At 42.9% G+C, this 22,702-nt stretch overlaps 2 protein-coding genes across 3 annotated transcripts in view; one reads left to right on the top strand and one right to left on the bottom strand.

Moving 5' to 3' along the window:
* Window positions 1–704, bottom strand: part of SLC45A1 (solute carrier family 45 member 1) — a 71,464-nt gene extending 70,760 nt beyond the window's left edge. The window contains exon 1 of the mRNA XM_054849941.1: window positions 572–704. The gene's annotated coding sequence lies outside the window, so the exon portion shown is untranslated. The remainder of the gene's footprint in view (window positions 1–571) is intronic.
* Window positions 20–11,124, top strand: ERRFI1 (ERBB receptor feedback inhibitor 1). Of its 2 annotated transcripts, none has more exons than XM_054849956.1 (4): window positions 20–121; window positions 7,565–7,763; window positions 7,884–7,960; window positions 8,570–11,124. In XM_054849956.1, the coding sequence occupies exons 2-4, from the start codon at window positions 7,642–7,644 to the stop codon at window positions 9,766–9,768; spliced, it is 1,398 nt and encodes a 465-aa protein (XP_054705931.1). In that variant the 5' UTR covers window positions 20–121; window positions 7,565–7,641; the 3' UTR covers window positions 9,769–11,124. The 2 variants fall into 2 exon arrangements, with proteins under 2 accessions (XP_054705931.1, XP_054705930.1); XM_054849955.1 differs by lacking the exon at window positions 20–121 and adding an exon at window positions 141–818.
* The last annotated feature ends 11,578 nt before the right edge of the window (window positions 11,125–22,702 follow it).

The following is a 22,702-nucleotide window of genomic DNA, read 5'->3' as shown; positions in this document are numbered from 1 at the left end:
CCGGTATAAGAACGACCGTCCGCGCGCGGCGCACCAGTGATCGGGCGCTGTTGCGGCTTGGCGCATGCGTGTCGCGCCAGCGGCCGCGCGGGGACATGCGGAGCTGCGCGACGCTTTCGGGGTGAGTGACGGCTCCCACGGCAGCCTCTCCCGCCGCCCCGCGCTCGCGCCACTCGTTGCTATGGAGGCGAGGCGTCCCCCGCTGCCGCGGCCTGCCGAGGCCGCTCCCGCCCGCCGCGCACCTGAGCCGCCCGGCGGGGCTCGGCCGCGGCCCGCGGCCGCCCCGTACCTGCCGCGCCGGGCTCCGCCGCCAGGGAGAGAAGCGGGGTCCGAAGCCGGCGGAGCGGGCGGCCGCCGGCGGCACATGCGGGTCGCCCGGGCCGCGGCGCCAGGGCTGGCCGGGCCCCTGGCACGGAGCCGCAGTCCCGGCGCGGCCCACGCCAGCGGGCGCGGGAGGTGGCGGCGGGCCGCGGCCCGGGAGGCGCGCCGGGGAGGAGCGGGAGCGTGTTTTCTGCCCTTGTGCTGGCACGGGTGGCACCGGGGGACTAAGACGCACCGCTGCGCCGCTTACCTGCGGGGTCTGGCGGGGAGGCGGCTCGGGTGCTACCCGCTCTGCTCGCCGCGGCGGGGAGCGCGCCTTCACGGGGATCGGAAGCGCTCACGCGACAGGAGCCCCTCCGGGTGGGATCCGCTCGGGGTCAGCAGTGCCCGCGGCCACATTCTTGGAAGTCAGCGTGGCGTGCCATGCGTTTTCTTCCTGAGCCGAAACAGTATCAGTGTTCTCTCTCACTCGCCTCCGAGCTGCTCCTCTCGCTCCTGTGAGTAAACAGAGACCACATTGTGGGCTCAGGCTCTGTGCTTCGCACTCTAATTTAGGATGACTTAATTTAGAATAAACATTTCTTCATGACTTAATACCCCAGTACACACTTATCCTCGATTTCTAAAATAGCAAGTCTGTGGTGTTTAAATCTGGAGACACCACTGTACCCTTCAAGTATTTACAGTGCATCTCTCAAGCATGTATGCTTGCTGCGGACATGCACTATGTTGGTTACGCAAAGCGAGCAGTCCAGAGTGACTGAGCCTTCAATGGTCTCATCTCTCTACCGCACAGACTAAGGACCCTCCTATGCAGTACTGCTGAAGCAATAAGCAGAAAACTTGTTGTGCTTGATCTAAAGATAACAGTACTTAATTATATATTGATAGAGTGGATGGGAAAGGCTCTGGGAACAAGGTCTCTGGTCAGTTTGGGGATACTTGAATCTGTCATACTGGAATGACAGGTGAACGATGCCTCTGTATCACAAACGCATTTGTGAATTGCATTTATAAGCTAGTAAAACTTTAAAAGAGGAAACCAAACTGCTCAACTCACCCATGTTACTTTATGCACAAATCTAGTTTCCTTAGCAATTTACCTATATGGGAGAATTTTTTTTTTTTTTTAATAGAAACATCTTTTGGGTGGGCATATGTTCTTGGTGAGGCCCTTTGTCTGCTATCCTGTGCAGTACAGGAATTATTTCAGCAGAAAACTGTTCCAATTCTCTGTAGTAGAAAACAGAATTAAAACTTATCATAGCGTGTATAACACTATGGTTATGACTCTGAGTCAGCTATAAAGGAATTTTTATTTCCTGAGTGTAAGCTGGCTATATTCGCATTAAAATTTTCAGGAGGGTGAAGTACCATACCTTAAGCATGCATCTGAAATCTGACAAGCAGAGGCAAGGCAATTGTCTTGCTGTTTAATTATTAGTTTTCTACTGGCAATTTACAGGTTCCTCCCAGTTGCTGTGTAGGACTGTGAAATGGTAGCCCACATTTTAACTGAACTCCTTGGTGAACTGCAGTTCTTTGAATATAATCTAAAATAGCTGACTTATAAACTAAATATATTATTTGTCTGCTGTTCAGTTGATTTGTCTCAGGGTATACCTGTAGAATTAATTTTCTTTGCAGCCTCCTATCATTTGAGCAGTATTTTTATCCATCTTCACTAAGTGATCATAGTCTTAAATTTTCTACCACACAGTGGTCCATTTCTGGTTGGCAGAAGGTATAGAAAGATCTCTCAAAGCTAAGGCTATGCCTCATTTATATAATAACTGTAAAGGATAGAATTCCTATAAGTGGAAAAATCTTCTTAGGCCACCTGGATCTCAGCATGATTTGGCTTGTGACTCAGAGGAATACTGAACTGCACTGTGGAGGTTTGGTACATAGTAAATAACATCTAATTATTTATTAAATGAATAGATTTAAACTAACCTTCTCATGAGGCTGTTTCTGCTAGATGTCAGTTACTGAGCATTCATCTAGTTGCAAAGACAAAAGCACTTAAGGGATGATATGACCACTACAGAATGAGGATTTTTTTTTTTCTTTTTTTTAAGTATGTGGAATTCCAAAAAGTATACTAACAGCTCTTAGGCTTTTTAAAGTCCAATTAGAAGTCTGAAATACTTAAATATTAAAAGAGGTGGCTCTATCTCAGGTACTTATGTTAAATAGAAAGTCAAAAGAAAAAAAGGAAATTACATCACATTGTCAAATAAGGAACAGCTAGCTGGAGTGGATGACTTGTAGTGCAAAAATGTGCCCCTCCTCCTGTGAATTGCTTCTGAGATTTGTTAAAGATATGTGGTGGCAAGGTGAGCAAAAATAGGTTGTTGATTTAAGGTAGCCACGTTTCTTTCCCTCCCAAAAGTAGTAAGCAGGTCTTTCCCCCCCCCCCCCCCCATTTCTTACAAGTATATAAGCTGCTTGTCAAGAGTGTTGCCTTTATAAAATCTGTCCAAAATTTGTGCAGGCATTCAAAAATCTATACAGTGAATTGCTGTATTCCATACCCATTATGTGAAACATTCTAGAGCATGCTTTGGTCTACTGTACATACCAGAAAGGTTTTCTTTATTACAAACCCGACTTGCCTCAAATACTTGGTTGCATTGGGACTGGATCAGCAGGGAACGGAGTAACAAGATTTTCTGTGTGATCAGTGATGAGTGTTGAGCTAAAATATATGTAAATGCTTCTTAGTTTCTAAATAGAGGATTACTGTTGCTATAACACAAGTATCCAGTGACATATCAGTATGAAAACTGTACATTTGGGATGTTTTATGTAACTTTGTCTCACAAAAAATTTCTGATCTATTTCTATATACATTCCTCACTATGTAGATACCCTACTGTTTATGGATACATTTGACAACTTTCAGCTTACACATATCCATTCTCATATTCATCACTCATCAGTTCAAATCTAAAGGTGTATTTGGCCTTGTAAAAAAATAATCAATCTCTGATATTTAGAATAATTCGTATTTGTTAATGTGAGCAGGTATGAATGATTAAAAAGTATCTGCTTTGCACAGTTACCTTTCCTTACAGTGGATCGTGTTGATAGCTTCCTAATCCTAATGCACTGACAAACCTTTGAATCGCCTTGGCTTGTATCTGCCCTGTAGTAATTACTAGCTATAGTTTTAGTTTGAACTCACTTGTTTTTTTCTGAATAACACTGAAACAGTAACTTCTTCAAAAGTGTTCAAAGTGCTTCGATCTAAGTGCCACAATTTATGCATAACTAGGCCAGACAAGTAGAGTAACCAGAAACCCATTCTGTGCAAATGAGCAGCAAACAAGCTTGAGATCCAGAATAGCACCCATTTTCTTTAGCAAATGTCGTTTGATTTTATTTATAGTTAAGTTTAGATCCTTAAGTCTTTAAGGAGGCAGGATTGGGCCAACAGTTACAGTGGAAACTGTTGGTGTTTATATCTTCATGACTGACTTTTGTAATTTATTTTTTTAAAGCTAATTACTATATATATATAAAAAAAAATATACCCTCATGAAATATGTACTGATCAGCTTTAGTAATAGCACACTGTATGAAATACAGAGTTTGTACTCCTCAATTACGTGTCCTCACGGCTCCCTCTTAAGATACAGTTTCTTCAAACAAGCTTATGCATGTTTTAAAATATAAGCACCAACTCTTTAGACTCCATTGAAAAAATAACTAGGTGATACAGTGAAAGAGCACGTGCCTTACCTCTCTTGATACTCCTAGCTTAAGGCATGGAGGACAGTTTCATAACTCTATCCATTCACAACTCCCCACAGAAACATCAAGGCAAGTCACCTTCTGTGAATTCACAAAGAGGTTATTGTTAGAAGCAAGTTTTATGGCTGCAAAATTTGTCTGTGCTTTATTGAAAAAAAAATTGATTGAAACAAGTGAAAATTACCTTTTCCTAGAGTATGTAAATATTTAAGTCCATTTCAGAAGTTGAGCTTAGCATTCCAGAGGGATTTCAGAGAGGTGATTGTGCAACTATCAGTCTTGAGAGCTGAGATTTAGACAGCATTCAGAAAGCTGACACAGTAATTATTAGCAGTGGTTTTGGCGTGGGATCTGATGGAGGTTGGGCTTCTTAACAAGCCCTGCAAGGGTTGTATGTTATCATAGCAAGCACATTACATGTGCTCTCAACCTACAGCAACGCCACCATCCTCCCCCCCCCCTTACTTTTTATAACATAATCAATGTCTCGCTCATAGTCTTGCCAGATCTTGTACGTGTGCCGAGGTGGAGTACTATTATTTGCTGACTAATCAGTGTTCTGTATCAATGATTTTTCAACTTGTGACTTGCATTTGACTTGAATGAAAAAATACTGAAATGGAAGCACAAACTCCTTCACAGGCATTAGCCTTAAGTTCAATTCATTCTCCTTCATTTCTTTCGCTGATTCATTGCTGATAGGATCTGAGGCACGAAAAATTGCTGCTCAATGCACTGTGAGCTGATGTGATGGATGTTTTATTGAAGAATTGTGTTAACATGATAGGAAGTAATTTTAGAATTGGTGCTATACTTGTACTCTGCTGCTTAAGTCTTTTTTGACAAATGGATTTCTCCAGTCTTCTGCTCCCCTGTAGACAATGGTTCTGGTTGCACTTACAGAACTGGAAGGAAGAACTACTAGAGATTTTGAAATAATTTGCTAATCAGAACTACGTTATTGCTTCCTGGGGCTGTATATATTTAATTTTACTATGAAAATCTGCTATTCCTATTACTGGGAAGGGTCCAACTTGACTGTGTAATGCAAAAGTTTCCAGGGTTAAGATAGCTTTTAAGGAGATTGTCTGAAAAGGAAGAACATAGTCTTTACAAAAATCAGGAGGGGTGAAGTTAGTAGGACTGAGACTCTAACGCACTGCTGCAGCAGCCAGAACACTGGTTTGGCCCTTGTTCACCTCTATTAAAGCTAATAGCCTCCTGTCTAGAGTTCTTAAATGCCTGGCTAAAATACACTGGGTGTCTTGTACTGAATAAAAAAATTCCACTTCTGTTGACACAAGGGTGATCACTGGTAGTCACGATCAAGAAAACCGTCACACTCTAAGAGAATGTGATTAGGTCTTGCACATTATAAACATACATACAGTCAGAAGCTATTTTGTATATACTGTTTGCTTGGATGATCAATACTGGACCCAATTCAAATTTGGAAAAGCATAGCTGAGTTGTTCTTTCTCAAACAATTGTTTATAAAAGGCAAATAGTGGCATTAGATTGGAAATTAATCCATGGGCACCTGGTTTACAGTCTTGCTTAGGAGTCTGCCCATCCCTCATGTTGCAAATAAGTATAATTCCTCTTAAAGGAAAAGGAAGATTACACATCTGCATAGAACACCCATTTTTTAACAGATTTACTGTAAGCATAAGCTGTTACTTATAGAATCATAGAATGGTTTGGGTTGGAAGGGACCTCAAAGATCATCTAGTTCCAACCCCCCTGCTACGGGCAGGGACACCCTCCACTAGACCAGGTTGCCCAAAGCCCCATCCAACCTGGCCTTAAACACTTCCAGGGATGGGGCCTCCACAGCCTCTCTGGGCAACCTGTTCCAGTGCCTCACCACCCTCACAGTAAAGAATTTCTTTCTACTCGTCCAATCTAAATCGACCCTCTTTTAGCTTAAACCCATTCCCCCTTGTCCTGTCACTACACTCCCTGATAAACAGTCCCTCCCCATCTTTCCTGTAGGCCCCCTTCAGGTACTGGAAGGCCGCAATTAGATCTCCCCGGAGCCTTCTTTTCTCCAGGCTGAACAATCCCAACTCTCTCAGCCTGTCCTCACAGGAGAGGTGCTCCAGCCCTCTGATCAGCTTCATGGCCTCCTCTGGACTCACTCCAACAGCTCGATGTCTTTCTTGTACTGGGGCCCCCAAAGCTGGATGCAGTACTGCAGGGGGGTCTCACAAGAGTGGGGTAGAGGGGCAATACTTGTTCCTGTACCCCATTTTCTTGCAGTACCATACTGTGAAGGGGTTTTCTTGACATGTGTACTGCACTGATGTAGCTGGCCCCCAATTGTTGGTTGACTTTTCTTTAGGTGGAATTTTTTCTTTCATGGGGGAGGAAGAAGGAAGTTCATGTTAAGAAACTGGTCATATTCTTGATTCTCAAGACAGATACAAACTAAGCTGTTTTGGGTGGGTTGAGTTTTGTGTGGGGTTTTTTTGTTTTGTTTTTGTTGTTTTTAACAGCTATATAATACCACATTGTACTTGCTGAATTTAGAATATTTGTGTAGATGAAGCACAGGCCCAGAGAACATCTTTGCTTATAGTCTTGGACTTAATTTCTCCAGCCTTCATAATGTTGACTACTTTTACACTGTCGTGTCATGTCACCGTCTGTTCCATGTCCCCCTTCTCCCCCCCCGCCCCTCAATAATCCATTCTCAATTTCCTAAACGAAGCCCTGTGAGTCACCTTGTTCATTAGACCGTGATTACCTATTCAATATAAAGTAATTGCCAATGCATTTTTTTGTTTCGTGAACAGACCAGATAAAGCATTGGTCACACATTCAAAATGAATCTGAATACAGCAGGACAGTTTAAGCCGAGATTATTTCAATTTGTTCAAAATAGCTAGAAGACTTCAGGCTGATTTAAAGTATCTTAATGCTTAAGTTTGTTAATAATAGCAACCGCTTTATACAAAAGAAGTTTTGGAATTCTGATTCTAGTAGTCAGTAATTCTGTCTGTTGGAGCAAAAGCTATTTGTTAGGCTATTAAAGGTAATACTTAAAACCAGACTAGGCTGTTATATGTTGGCCACACTGGAAACCATGAACTCGTTAGCAAAAACATACAGCTGAAGATACATGGCTATTAGAAAGTTAAAGAGATTGTTCTGGAAAACTTACTTTGCAGGAATAACTGGCGGTTTATGTACAAGAACTGAAGTTGTTGATGCATAGTTGCCATATATCAATAGCTTTACTGAACATATTTTTCTTTTTTTCTATACAGTTGAATTCTGTAAGAGAACTTATCTATTTTGTACTTTAATTTTGCAGTCAGACACAAAAGAACAAGTTTGGTGAAGTTTTCCTATTGGCAAGGATTAGGACAGAAGGACTTTCTACAGAGCTATTTATTTCCTTGAAATACTGAAATTTCAGATGAGAGATTAACTCATCAAGTTTGCATTTCTGATATTTATGTCCTCCTCTCTTTTGAAGGGAATGAAAACCGCAGGAAACCTGTCAAGGACTGTGAATTTCTAGGGTCGCGAGACATCACTAGAGAGCAGTGCACAATGTCAACTGCAGGAGTTGCTGCTCAGGAGATGAGAGTCCCATTAAAAACCGGATTTCTTCGCACTAGTCCAGGCATGGGGACTCTGAAAACCTGCTGGGGTAGCCACAGTGGATTTGAAAAGTGAGTGAGGCTAAAATTTGATCTATTGCATCTTTACGGATATGAGATGAGCATTAATAATACTTGTGCCACTACCAAGCTATGATTTATTTACAGTGAAAGCTTTTCTTTTCTTTTTAGTACGTTCTTTAATGTGGACCCTATAGCAGTGGCATATAATTTGAATCCATCAACAGAGCAACATTTACCATCCATTGGTAAGTATAAAGACCAAACACATGTGTATTTAGGTAGTGTAATGGATTTGTCTTGGAAAAAAAAAAATCCTCAAGTCTTCACTAAGACACTAAATGCTGTCTCATTCTGGATATAAGGCTGCCCTCTGGTGACAGAATACAAATATTTCAAGAAAATACTACTCTCCAAGCCCAAGAAAAAAACATCTTAAATAACATGATCAAGTTAAACAAAAAACCTTTTCCTTGTACTTAGAGGCCTCTGAGTTGCCATTACACTTCTGACAGAAAAGCCCTCTAGTAAAATAGCACTTGTTCTGTTATAGTCCTCTGCCGGGATCTTTGTAGCTGTAGCTCTGTTCTGTTGCTTATGCTTGGAGTCTCTTGAACTACCTCATTTAACTGGAGTACTGGCCTAAAACAATAACGTAATTGTCTGCTCTCTCAACTAAGCACATAAACTCACAACCAGAAAAGATCTATAATAGCTAAGTTTTACTAGTGGAGTCATTGAGCAAACATTACTTAGTGTTGCATTAGAAGGAATTGAATAGTTAAATATGCAGCGGCAAAGTCATGTGCTAGAGTGTTACTTAGAAAAATGTTTCTAAGACTTTCTCACCTTTTTAGGGCACTCTTCCAACCATGCTTCCATGAATGACCACAGCTTTGCTGAAAGTTGCATCCAAGTCCCATCTCAGAAATCCAGTCCATCTCCTGTAAGTCCCAAAAATGAACAGCTGATTTCAAGATATGAAGACCATCTCGTTCCTGGCTTTAGTAAACTGTCATTAACCATGGGCTGTGTTTCTGAAGAAACACCTCCTCACATGCCAGTGAAAAACGGGCCAATTCAATTTCTGTCTGCATCTTCCAATGACCGTAGCTCCAGGCCACTACCCCCTCTGCCTATTTCTGAAGACCTTACTCCAGACGAGGTTGACAAAGAGGTGGAATTCCTGACTAGCTCAGATACTGACTTTTTGTTAGAAGATTATGAACTTCCTCCTTTTAAATCCAGTGCTCCAAGCCGGCGGAGCTTTAGGGGCTGTGGACAAATCAACTACGCATACTTTGATGCTCCAACAGGACCAAAACCAGAAGATGCCAACCCCTCACAAAGCCTAAATGGATACATATCCAGTATTTATCCCCCTCCACAGCAGCTGCATCGACGTTTGCGGAGGTCCCATTCCGGGCCAGCTGGATCTCTTAATAAACCAGTAATAAGACTATCTGGACACTTAAACAGGTCTTCTCCAAACTCTGACGAAGACAAACCAGAGATTCCACCGAGGGTTCCCATACCTCCAAGGGCTCTCAAACCAGATTACAGAAGGTGGTCAGCAGAAGTTGCTTCTAGTGCGTACAGTGATGAAGACAGGCCTCCAAAAGTGCCCCCAAGAGAACCTTTGTCACGCAGCAACTCCCGGACACCAAGTCCCAAAAGCCTGCCATCATACCTCAATGGGGTTATGCCCCCCACCCAGAGTTTTGCACCTGATCCTAAGTATGTCAGCAGCAAAGCTCTACAGAGACAAAATAGTGAAGGATCTTCCAACAGGGTCCCTTGCATTCTTCCGATTATTGAAAACGGTAAGAAGGCCAGTTCAACGCACTACTATCTGCTGCCTGAAAGGCCTCCATATTTGGACAAGTATGAGAAATTCTTCAGAGAAGCAGAAGAAAGTAGCTCTAACAAAGAGGTTCAGTCTTGGTCTGGTGACTGCACAGCCACTTCAGCCCCAACAAAACTGGACTCGAAACCTAGAATGGACATAGCTGGTCATCTGAAACGGAAACACCTGTCCTATGTGGTTTCCCCATAGTCTCTGGGAGCAGTGTCTCAGCTCAGTTGTTCAGGATGGAGCTGAACTTTATCATGTTACAAAGTTCTTAAGGTTCTCAGATAATGATGTAGGACCAGTTTGTCCCCTGAGAACTGGAAAGCAGATGGTAAAAGTCCTCGTATGCTGCATATCTCCGATGTTTCTTAAGACTGTTTTCCGTCTTGGTATGTATAGCTGAAAACCTACAAGGATTCCACAGAAACATACAGAGGGATAGTAGTCACAGTTGGCCAGTTATATGCTACCTAGAGGAATGTATTTGGTAGTCATGTTATCAAAAAAAAATCTAGCTTTGCTTACAAGTCACTTATAAAGCCAACAAAGCAGCAGATAATGCAGTACAGTTTTCGTATCAGGCATTTCCAAAATTTCTTTCACACAGTAACTGCTGAGAACAGACTCTATCCTCTTTGACTAGATGTGCCAACCTGGCAAGAAGGTAATTGCAAGATCTGATATCCACTTCAAGACTTGGCTAGCATATTAGAAGTGCGTTTCGAAAGATGAATATTTTACAACTTAATTTGACACTTAATAGACTTTTCAAGGGAGTTAGGTTTTGTGGAGTCTTTCAGTTGCTAGACACACTTGGCTCAATTTTGCAGTTTTTCCTAGGAGAGACTTGGACCAGCTATTGTTAAACCTCTGCTGCTGCTGTTTTCCTGCTGGATCCTAGAAATGTGTGAAAGTGTCCTGAAAGCGGCAGAGGATACAAGCAGCTATATGGTTGCTATTCAGTAGGCAGTAACAACTACATACTCACCTAGAGTCTGAAATTCTGACTGTATTAAATACAGAAACACAGCACAAGCTGGTCTTGTGCTTTGGTTTCTATTCAGTATTTTAGGGGAGGAAGAAGGTGTGAGGAAAAAAACATGATTCCATTTACAGTGTCAGTCCCATCTCTCGCTGCTTCAGATGCTGCTTCTTGCTGTTTAATTTTTCCTCATAGTGCCTCAGCGAGCCACTGAAGTTCATTGAGGCGCCACATTTGTGCATTAGCAGTTTCTCATGCTCATTTTGATTACATTTATCCTCTTACAGATAAGCACAAGAGAAAGGGTGCTCGTTAACGGAGGTACAGAAGATGAATGTGTTCCTCCTAACAGAAATAAACAAGCTGTTTACAGTTTAAACTGCTGAATGATATGTTTGAGCTATTTTAAAGCTTACTTTTTATTTTAGTACAAACTAAATGAAGGTGAAATACATGCTATAGAAATGCACTGATATTTCTGCATCGTGTACAGTATTGAATAAAAAAGAATTCACTTTGTATTTTGAATATTGCCATGTCTTGAGTTTAATAAAGTTATAAAATACTTATTTATGATACATTTTGGTTTTTGCTTTATTGAATAGTGTACGCAATTGTGCATTTGAGTTCTGCATTTACTGCAAAGTTCAAAGTGAAGAATGTTAAATGTGCAACAAATGTTGAATTTGGCTCGCATTTAATTAAGAGTTCTGCAGAAGTGTTCAATAACTCACATTGCACAGCATTAATTTTTAATTCCTCCTTACTACCTGGTAGTGTGGTGTCTATAATAAATAAAACATCCTGTAAGATATTTGGCCTACATTTATTAATAACGTTTGTTATTTCTAGTGTCACCCAAAGCATGTTGGGCACCATTGTACAGAAAAGAGAGGGCAGTAGCGTTCCTGCCTTCAATTTCTCACTTATTAAAAAAAGAACTAACTTGTACATTAAGGGTGACTGAAGAGGAGCCACTCATATTCTGAGGATGAAAAAAGCTTGAGCATAGCACAGTAATTTTTTTGTATTTTTTTTTTCTTCTTGAGAGGAAGAGGAAATCACGAATACTCATCACAACGCAAGTATATTTAACTGTAGTATGTAAACCATGGATAAGGTTACTGAAGATACGAAGCATCGCACAGCTTTGATCTTTTAGCTGTGCACGCAGGTAAATACTTGCCTTGATCTGGCAGTCTGAAGTCTTCAAGTTTTCTTGTGAATGAGGTTATTTCAGATTAAAGCAGTTTACCATCCTTGGAATTATACTCAATGAAAAAAAATGTCAGATGTAGCTTTTCAGTCATGCCTAATTACTCAGCTTTTGTAGCTGGGGAGATTGCTAAGCTTCATTTATGTAGAGTACTTAAAAACCTACTGCTATGCCATAAGACTGCTAAGAACCCACGCAGATTGGCCTCCAAAACATAAACAAGTTAGCTAATCCTGTGCAAGTCTGTTGACTGTAATATTCATCCTACCAAAAGCTCTGCTTCCCCTCCACCCCCTAGATTTTTCTCAGGTGGAAAAAGTCAAATTGGTACTTGCAACCTTCCCCTTAAATCTAAGCAGCTTTAACCGTAGGACCCCAATATAACATGCCTTCTCAGTTACACGATCACTGCTGCAGCAAACATATCAACACTGCTAAGCTGCAGCTCATTCCTTGTCCATTGTGAGACTTAGCACAGACTCAGTAGTTGTCATTTGAGTAGAATTCAGTCTAAAACAAAGCAACTGCCCTGCAAATCTCTTCCAGCTTTTGCCTCTGGGTCCCACTCCACTCCTGATACTTGGAACCCCCTTTTAGCCTAGGTTCCCATGCTTGAGCAGACTGCTCTTCTCCCTTTGCCTGGGAGCACTTGAAATCCCAAAGGCCTCAAAACTCCGTTCTGCCCTTAATAGCATTTACTCTCAAACGAGTAGTAAAGCTGCTCTTGGATGGGAAAAAGAAGAAAGCTTCCCCATCCAGATGCCCACTGAAAGCAGGGAAGATGCTTGCTGTGGGGTTTGTTTTGGCTTAAAGCATTTGAGGAAAAGCCACATGGCTAGTGTGCACACTGAGAAATGAACCCCCCTTGGCAGGGAGGCCAGACCCGGCATTCCGTATTACTGGATGTATAAGGCATTGCCTTTGGATGAAGTAAAACTTGAGTCTGAGCCATCACACTTGCTGCCAGTCTTATTCACTGTTCTCTTTGTGAATACAGTGATCAGATAAGCTGTCTGTCCTAACTCATTGCCTTTCACACCGGTCTGATGCTATTGCTCGACACGTGTACAAGGCAAGCCAAAGACACTTCAAAAGTGACTAACATCTGAACACATCTTTGGTATAAAATGGGGTATTTGTTACAGTTTCCCCAGCCCAGCACTTAATTTCACTTCTGTTAGCAGTGGAAGTTCCCTCGTCATTGGGCTAAAACCTTTTCTGCTAATGTAGCAGCAAGACATTTTTTACTTCCTCAGAATAAGATCTACTTCTGAGTACAAACTCTTTTCATATTTATAGTGCTGAAAAGCTTAAAAACCTTCTAAATCTCGTGCTTTTGAAGAGTCTTACATCACCTTTTCTGAAATTCCAAAAAAGTTAAGACTTTTAACCTAACCACCATTACAGTTTTTCTCCTAGAAAAGTGAGAATTGCCTACTCCTTTCCTGAAAGTATTGGTATTGTCTACTCAGTCCTGAGTATTAAAAAAATAAAAATTACTGTGTAGGGATGCTATCTTTCCTACTGCGTGTCAGCTGAATAACAGCACAGCATTAAGTCTCATTCCACAAATTAAATTATGAACTTAAGTTTAGTGCAACTATAACTGAAGTAAACCAGACTGAACCTGAATTGAAAAGAGTGACTGGAACTGCTTGGCTACAAGCGAGACATTCAAACAGGTTACAGAGCTCACATGCCTCTTCAGTATGAAGCAAGTCATTTACAGGCAAGTCTTACAGTATTTAAGTATCTTGGCCATTTTCCCTTTAAAAATCCAAAGTAATAAGGTTTAATTGAGGACTTGGTCCACAGTTCAGGGGTTCTCTCCAGGTGACAGTGAGGGGGTCACTGACACAGGCAGGTGGAAGCCTCGCTTGTATATTCTTTGAGACCAAATTTCTGTGCTTTGGGGAACAAAGTTTACATGATCCAAAAATTGTATTCCGTTTTCCAAGTGAGTAATTAAGGCTGTAGAGTTGTGAGGGAAGCTTTGCAAGTTCTGGCCAGAAGACATTTCTCTGCTCATCCCCTGCCACATGATAAGACTTGTCAGGACACAACATGCTTTTGCAATAGCCCCATCATATGTTTGAATATTTAAAGCTTGGGCTCATCTGGGCAAGGCCTGACAGCTTGCCTCAGAGGAGGAAGCCCCTTGCCAGATAGATTTGACTGGAATAATCACACTTCTGAGCAGTTACGACTTGTGATACGCTGAAGTCTGAAGAGTCAAGGTATTTGTGTTAAAGCAGGGAAGAGAGATGTGCATCTGAGGAAAGGCAACGCTTCCCACAGCCTCCTGATTCAAGAAGTGGACTACGCATACTGCTTATCCCAACCCAGCAGTCTCTGTCTTGCCTCAGCAGCGCTGTTGTGACCACCCACCAATGTTAGTGAGCACTCATGGGTCCCAGGAGGCAGCTGTGCCGGGGCAAAAGGAGTTGTACCGCAACAAACTACGGAGGGCTGGATCCAGAGCAGCCCCAGGGTGAACCCACGATCATCGAGCAGACCTCAATGAGATGTGGCTGGCAGCAAAGTTGGTGAGAAGGGGTGTTGTGTGCATGTGGGGCAGTGACCTCTCCCCCAGGCTCAAAACTGTTGATACCACAAGGAAAAGCACATCCTAAGTAACTAGTGGCAGCAAGAAGCATCTGTCATATCTACCCTGTGTAAGGGTCAGCATTGCCTAGCACTGCTTGGCTGCTCTGATGTTGGCAAAACATCCCACACTTGGTGTGTTTCAGACTAGCAAATCACCCCAGCAGAGCTGAGTCTAGCTGGTAACTAAAGGATAGGATGTTTCCCTCGATATACCTATTCCTGAAAGGAAGAGGCTGCATTAGTACCTGGTGACTTGAAAAACCCATTAGCTTAACTTCTCTACCATGTTAACTTGCTCTTAAACAGATGATAATGTCATGAAATAACACACAGCTGTAGTGGGAGGTCATTTAAAAACCTCTCCATTGTCATTTTCTCTTGCATCATAAGAGATAAATCAAAACAGAAAATAAACCTGATTTGGAAGCATGCTGATTGACAACATCATTAAATTCTGCAGTCATTTAAAATTACTGATCGCTGTTGTTGCTGTCACTATTAGTTTTCCATTCGCTCCCAGACTGTAATAGGCACACAACTGCAACTGTACTGAAACTGCAGAAGAGCTCTCACTAAGATTGCCTTTCCTCCTGCTGCAGCCTTGGTTTTGTTTTCAAATAGACTGAGTGAAGTGGTAGGTTTGACATGATAAAGAAAAGCATCCATCTAGTCCAGGAGAAAGAGACCAATTTTGCAAGTGCAGTTATTATAGTAGGGAGTAGCTGCTGATGGTGTTCAAACTGCGTCTTGTCAGGAATTCAGGGTTGAGATGACGACCAGATCAGTCACAGTGGAATTCCCACCCTTCAAACTCATGATTACAGACTGTGGCCCTTATAAACACTTTTAATAGTATTACAAGCTGTACATTAAATATCTACTCTCTAGATTACTGTCAAGAAGGAAATTTGAGATGGAGGTAACAAGATGCACCATTTTATCATCTGCTTGTAGGGTCTCTGCAGTTAGGTAACCTATTGATTTTTTGTGTATGTGTCTGTGTTGAGTGTTCGTGGGATAAACTTTATTTTTTTTAAAGTAGCCTGATATTCTCTTTTCTTGACAGCTTGCTTTCCAAAGCAGGTTATATTCATTTAAAACTAAAAACATACAGCAAAATTTCTGTTTCTCATAGCTCCTTGGCACTGAAAATCTAGCACACAAAGTTTAATTATACTTACTAATATTTGTTAAATAGCACTGTAGAGATTTCTGGCTGCTAAGCTTGTGATTAGCATTTGTAAGCTGAAAGAGGTGTTGCCCCCACCCATCCTGTATTGTAATTCAGGCCTTGCATAATCCCCGCCCAAATGCCTATTTTCATCCACACAGCTCATTATTTTTTCTGAATCATATGGAAACCACACCCGTGATTGCTCATAGACGGTTGCTATATTATTTATATATTTGTGTGCACCTTGATCCCAGTTGCAGTTAATTTTGGAAAAGGTGTTAGGTATTCCAAACTTTAAGTGGCATGCCACTGAAACATGGGAACCATTACTGCTATTCATTTCCTTACAAAGTGATTCAGAGGAAGACATGCTTCTATGTTTAAAACCTGCAGCTTTTTCCTGAAGATTAAAACTGTTGCCTCCAAATTGTTAGCATGTGAAAGCCACAAAGGAAGCAGAGTCCAAATATACTGCCATGAAACACTAGAGGAAAAAACATGCCAGATTACTCCCCCATCACCACCCTGAATCTGCTTGAGGATGCTAACCTCACACATTGAGCCATTGTGATAAAATACTAAGATGCCCTTCATGCACCAAGTCTCTGGATTGAGCATAGGATCATCAGGCCTGACCCAGAAGAATGATTTCCTGCCCACCACCTACCCAGGTGACAGAGGCGCATGTTACCTAAAATAGTTTACACCTTTGTTAACATGTTTATTGCGCTCACAACAACTTCAAGGGCAGGGTCAGCACTACAGAGTGCCCTTCTGGAAGGCAACGGGAACATACAACCAGCCCTATACACTTAGCAGTCTTTAGGTGTAAAGCTATCAGACCAGCTTCAGTGTAGTTCACACTAAGGATCACATCAGCTCATGCCACAGAGTCCAACCGCTGCATGGCAAGGTGCAAGGGAGATGCAAGCGAACAGCAAGGGGACCTTTGCAAGGTTACTGATTGCCTTGCAATCCCTGTGATGTCATTTACTGGCTGTTAAGCAATGTCCAGAGGCAACCCGAGGCTCCAACCATATTAGGTTGCACTTGGTGACTTCATTTGTCATCTATCACGTTGACAAGTTAGTCAAGAAAAGTTTTCCTGCATCCTGGTTGCACACCCCCGCACTTAGAGCTTAAGCAATTGGAACTGGGATTGCGCTTTTATGATGCAGAATCTACATCACTCCAGCACAGCGATAGATAGGCACGTGGCAAGGCAGAGGCCTCTAACAATTCAGGGCGGAGATGAGACTATGGCACACACCCTGACAGATTATGTTGCTCATGGGATTAAAATAGCCTGAACTGCTTTTGCTAGCGGGAGGGAGGGCTGTCTTTTCACAGATTATCTTCTCATGCTGCAAAAACCTGATGAGCTGAAGTGGTCGCTTCACTAAAAGCCACAGGGGCAGACAGCCCCATCCGAGATGCACTCTTTCAAAAACGGATGGCAGCGAGGCAAGTGCCAGTGAGCTCCTGCCTTACGCAGAAGCTGATGGAGAACTGGCATGTGGGTCCGAAGATGAAGGGCTAGCCTGAAGGAAGAACTATTAAGCTCCTAGCTTTAAGTTAAATGGTTTAATGCTAGCATTTTGTTGAAGACCAACAGTCTAAACATACATGCTTTTAGGAGTGAGGAGACCACGGTAGGCCATTTTCTTCCATAGGTTTTATCAGTCATATGATGCCCTGTGCTGGATGCAATACACACTAGTATTGTTCCGGGGGACAAGGCAAGGACCCCATCACTCCCCAAGCAACCTTTCCACTAGAGGAGCAGACTACCGCTCCACTGAGACAGAGCCAGCATGCACAGGGAGCAGTTCAAGCCTAGCTTTAGGTAACATACCACTACACACAGGAGTTAGCTCAAGACTGCTCAGCCTCCTGGGCCGCTAATAACTAAGCAGGCCACTGCAGGGTGCTCTGAACATATTGCCTCTCCCAGACCACACTTCTCCTGTCATCTAAGCTTAATCAGACCAACTTGATTAAAAGCCATCTCCACGATAAGACAGGATGCTATTGCATGCCTTGAAGCAGCACAAGTAAGGCAGCTATTTTACAAGCAGTCCAGTTTACAATTTAAGACCCAAGCTTCACACTGGGACGTACAGTCACACACAAGGGAGCGACCAATGTAACACAAATACTGAACCCTGACTTTCTCGAGCAATACGACCGGATGCAGACAGTCTCGCTAGCCACAGCGCTGCAGGATATTTCCCCCAAAGGGGCTCTCTAAAAAGTAACACACAAGCGGCCAAGCCCTTCCGCCCAGACCTAGAGAGGCCAAAGCCCGCCGACTTTTTTTTTTTTTTTTTTTTTTGGGGGGGGGGGGGGTGGGGAGCGGCACACCGCGGGGGCGCGCAGGCCCCGCACGGGGGCGCGCTGGCGCTGCCCGCCCGCTCCGCGCCAGAGCGTTTCGCCCCGCGAGAGGCAATGGGAACCGCACCGTTACCGGGTCACCCTCGGGGCTTGGCAGTAACGCTTCTCTCTTTTTCCTTTCTTGTAAATGATGTTAAGGGTGTTAATGCTCTGTAGTACTCCGAGGAGGGAAAAAAAACCCACCCACACCAAACCAAAAAAAAAAAGCCAACCCAAAACCCACACCAAAAATACCACCCCACACTCTTATTTTTGCTCCAGAGGATTTATTTGAAAGCTGATGGCAAAGCCTATGCCTTCGTAAGCCAGTACGGATCCTAGAGCTGCATTTTTCCTAGAGTTTCCTAGTACAAGCATTTGTTTCCCTTCTGCACAACCAAAAGGAAGGGAAAGTAGTCCTTTGCAAAACACAGCAGCAGAGCAACCAATCAACACATCAGATGTGGCGATGAGAGATACTAGCACAGATAAATGCACCTTCTGTTGCCAGTTCTCTTAGAGACAGCAATTGCCCACCCAACAGCAGATTTCCTGTTAAAAAGCGAACGACAGTGCTATGCCCATCAGTAGTCGGCTTCATCTGCCTCCTATCTGCCAGTCACTATCTTGCCTAGCTGGTGACTCCACTGTGAGAGGGCTTTTTCCAATTCATATACCAAATAATACAGGAGAAAGTGGAAGTCTGAGACTAGAGCTACATATATGTGGAAGTAAGCAATGCTTTCTTGGAGAGCTAATTATAACTTGGAAATGTTTCAATGTACAAAAGTAGGCAGCTCCCAGAGTTGACAATACTTACAGTGCAATGCATGCAATTTAAAAAGTGGTTTTGAAACTGCAGAGACTAGTCTCCCAAAATAACTCCTTGAAACATAACAGCACAGAAAACCCAAACACTGGGTTTAAAGAGGAGCTGTAACTGCAAGCACCTCCATAAAAATATACCTCCTAAGAGTAGAGCAATTCAGAAATTCCTAAATTCTAGAAGCAAAATCCATGAACAGTCTTTGAGAACTAAAGTGCTTCCAACTAAACTACAGAGCAAAAGTATCCTTGTTACCAAGTTTAGAGCCAGCAAATGAGGTTGTATTGCCCAGCACCAAATCCTGCATTCTCAAAGAGCAACCACAGTGGTACCAACTGGCAGGGAGCAACAGCAGGAGCTTCTCCACAACCGCAGACAAGCGGAGCCAAAAGCAACAGCAACACCAGCCATGGCAGCCCCTACACCCACAACAGGCATAGCCCCACAGTACCTGAGCAAGGAGAGCCAAACAGATCCCACAGAAGCAGTGGATTCAGCCAGCAGTCCAGTGATCAATCAACCAGCAGCTCCGAGGCAAAGAGGCAGGTCCAAAGTCAAACCAGGAAGCCCCCTCAGTAAATCAGGCTCATGAAAAACCAGAGCTGAGCCCAAGCCACAGCTTATATGGAGCTCCTGGGCCATGGGCGGAGGGTGCTGAGAGGGCTCAGGTGAGGCTGGTCAGGGCCATGATGGGCTCCCAGTGCCCACAGCTGCTGCTCAACCCTGGAAAAAACTGTTTCCAAGCTGTTTGAAGGAGTGATGGTCACCACTCAAGAAAATTTTCATTTTTAGGAACTGGCAGCAATTTAGGCCAATACTTTGGGTATCCTGAAGTAGAGAGCAGTCTGTCTCACGCATGTGGTGTTGTAATGCACATGACTTCAAAACCTCTTACCAAAAACCTGAAAATTTACTCTGGGCATTCCTGGTCAGCACACGGGAGACAGATCGATTTGGGGAACTTCACTGATGCCTTAGAAAGAAATTACTTCTCTCTCCACTAAGTCTTGAACAGCAAATAAAAATGCAGGCTTAAGGAAAACTCAATTTGCTACTAGATTGGAAGGCTTAAGTCACAAAATCACACTTTAAATTTACACTGCTGAAAAATAAAGATCTTCAAATATCTGGGGCTATAGTGTGAATCAAAGTACACAGTTAATAGTGGAGGAAATGCCCTGTTCAACACACAGCAGACGAAATTTTCCTTGGAGAAGCACCTGCAGAAATACTCCCTTTCACACTCAGGGGATTCCTTTGATTCAGAACAGCAGCTCTACAAGATTGCAAGGAACACCGAGAATCCCAAAGGAAATTTTACCATAACCATCAATTAAGAGAGGATGGTTGCAGCCTTTAGAGCTGTTACTGAACTGAGTACGCACCTGAACTGCAGGCAGGTTCTGGCTGTTGCTCGGAGTTGTTGCCAGTGTAAACTGTAAAAATAGTTATACCGTAAGTCTGCTCTTTAGAATATGAGTGCTTGCGTGAAATTCTCGGACAACTTTACATCTCCCCCACCACCACCATTAGTGGAATGGCCTTGAATTAAATTGTTAAAGGTACATAAGTATCTCCAAGACTCGAAGGGCCGTAAACCCTACGTAGGGAGGAATTATTTAAGGTTGCACAAAGAGTATAATTAGAAACTGTTGAATGAAGTTAGGCAAACGAACAAGCAGCCTGAGTATAAAAGCTTGCCTCTCAGTCAGTGACGCCTTCTAGCACACGGAACAGTTTTGTAGAAAGCGCAAAGGCTCTAGAGCTGCTGCAGAGACGGAGCGCAACACAGAGCACTGCAATCCCTAACTGCTGTGCCACCCAGTGGAGTCCTCAATGCAACTAGACAATATAGAGGAATTAAGTAACCTAAAAAAAATAGGATACTGGGTTTTACAAGTCTGAACCTGCTTCTGGAGCCTATCATGTATGTCAGCTCTGTTTCCCAAAGCATGGCCAGAAAAAGGCAAACCAATAATGCTGCCTAGTCCCTTAACTAGTAATCTGCTGGTTAGAGTACCCAGGATACAGCAGACCTGGATTCAGTTCCCTCACCTCTGGGTCACGTGGCTGGGCCTGCTCTGCACACGGAGCTCTGCTGAGCATCCATGAGTGCAGAAAGGTGGATGTTCCTGGACACAGGAGATTCATGTACAGCAGGGCTGGTTCTGGAAGAGTCAGGTCTGCCTTGGGACACCTGCCCTACTGAACGCATGCTAACTGAAGGAGCTGGGCCAGCGTCAGAGGCGGCACCTGCTACAGTGATTCACGCAAGTTCCTCCTTCCCTTCCTTGGCTGCTTCTCAAGAGATGGCAGGGAAGAGGCTGAAGGCCAGATAAATTGTTCCAGCAGGGGCAGCCTGTCCCTTTTTGCTGTTCTTCCCAGAAACCTTTTAACTTCCTGCCATGTGAAAGAATCTGATTCAGTAACCATTCTTTGCTCTGACAGTCACTGTGGGTTTCATGCCTTGTAGTTAGGTCATACCAAATAGTATGTGTATTCAAAATGGCTAGCAAGCTGTCCAAGACTTTTAATTACTGAATGAAGCCCATTCCCTTTTGTACTTTTACAGCTGTAAGCACTAGTGTGCAGGCTGTTTTGCATCTGTTATGGTTGTGTTTGTCTCCACCTATTTTAAAAGTAATGCCCTTCTCTCTCTAGAAAAGCATCCTTTCTCTGTTGCTTGGAGGGACATATTCCTGGGTTAGGATTTGTGCCTGCTTACAGTACAGCACTGTGTACTTTGCTTTCCCTTTTTTGAAAGAAACTTGCCAAAGAACTGCATCAAAACCAGACTGCTCACTCTCCACATGTTTTTGGTTTTCTTCTGGTTCAGAGCTGCTGCTTCATTTATAAGGTCTTTCATTCTGAAGGAAAGTATTTTTCAGCATTGCAAGTATTCATTGCTGGCACTAGCATCTGTGCCATCTTGTGTAGATTTCTGTTCCCAAGTTGGATCATACTTGTCAATTCAATAAAAGAGCTCACTCTCAATTATGCATTCGAGCCTACACAACAACCAGAATCGAGAGGAAAAAAAACCCCACATTATTCTTGAGATACCAGGCATACAGCAGATGCTAACTGACTACCTTCTCAGCAGGAAAACCAACAAAGAATCCCCCAAATCCTCCAACTCTCAGGGAACAAAATGGTAAATGCTAGCTAGAGAAGAATGGATGCACTCTCTTCATTTTAAGCCATGTTCTGTGGCAGCAAATATCCAGTTAACATAGGCTCTAAAATTGCCAATAAATAAAAGGGCACAAAGTTTCTAGCGTTCACAAAACACTGAACAGAAAAGTACCTCATCTCATCTTTCAGCAGCAGATAAAGGGTATTTTAGGAAAAGAGATATGTAACAGTTAAAAAACCTCTGCATGAAATGGATAAGGAGAGAGGAAAAAAGCATTTCACAAATTGGAAGGCAATTTTTTCTTTTTTTTCCGAATTGGCAAATTCCTTCTAAACACTCCCCCTAAGAGGAAGATTAGCCTAATTCATGCACCTCCCCTAACTTAAAGACTGATTTAACAATGCTTCGAAGAACCCATGTAAATTCACGTTTGCTGGACATCTGCAATGTAAAAGGTTGAGCACAGGGCCAGCTTTATGAAGGAAACTGTGATGCAAGCAGCTTTACCGCATTTCATTAACCAAGTCCTTTCTGCTGAATGCAGTGAAAGAATCTGCAAATTAACCAGATACATTAATAGGCGCTAAGCTCATTCTACTGAGTGCTTTTCCTATTGCTACTTTCATAGGAGTGGGAAAGCCCAAATGTACACGTTGAAAATCTCAATTCTGTAAAGTGAACTCTCTCAGCCTTAGAATAAAAATAAAAATGTATAAGCAAATGTCTGGCGGCTTCGTTAATGCCTTATATTAAAAGATTTCTGGAAGCCTAAATATATATAATACAAGCATGGAAATATTTTCCTTCTAATGCTATAAAGCAGT

Source organism: Grus americana, chromosome 21, assembly GCF_028858705.1.
Source record: "Grus americana isolate bGruAme1 chromosome 21, bGruAme1.mat, whole genome shotgun sequence".
Classification (NCBI taxonomy): domain Eukaryota; kingdom Metazoa; phylum Chordata; class Aves; order Gruiformes; family Gruidae; genus Grus; species Grus americana.
This window is presented reverse-complemented; position numbering and strand designations above follow the sequence as displayed.

What these genes read in the sequence shown, in the direction of transcription:
- ERRFI1 (XM_054849955.1), top strand. Translation starts at nt 182, where the DNA reads ATGGAGGCGAGGCGTCCCCCGCTGCCGCGGCCTGCCGAGGCCGCTCCC. An exon ending in GAGCTGCTCCTCTCGCTCCT is followed by an intron (nt 819 to 7,564) that starts GTGAGTAAACAG and finishes TCTCTTTTGAAG; the next exon opens with GGAATGAAAACCGCAGGAAA. An exon ending in AGCCACAGTGGATTTGAAAA is followed by an intron (nt 7,764 to 7,883) that starts GTGAGTGAGGCT and finishes TTTTCTTTTTAG; the next exon opens with TACGTTCTTTAATGTGGACC.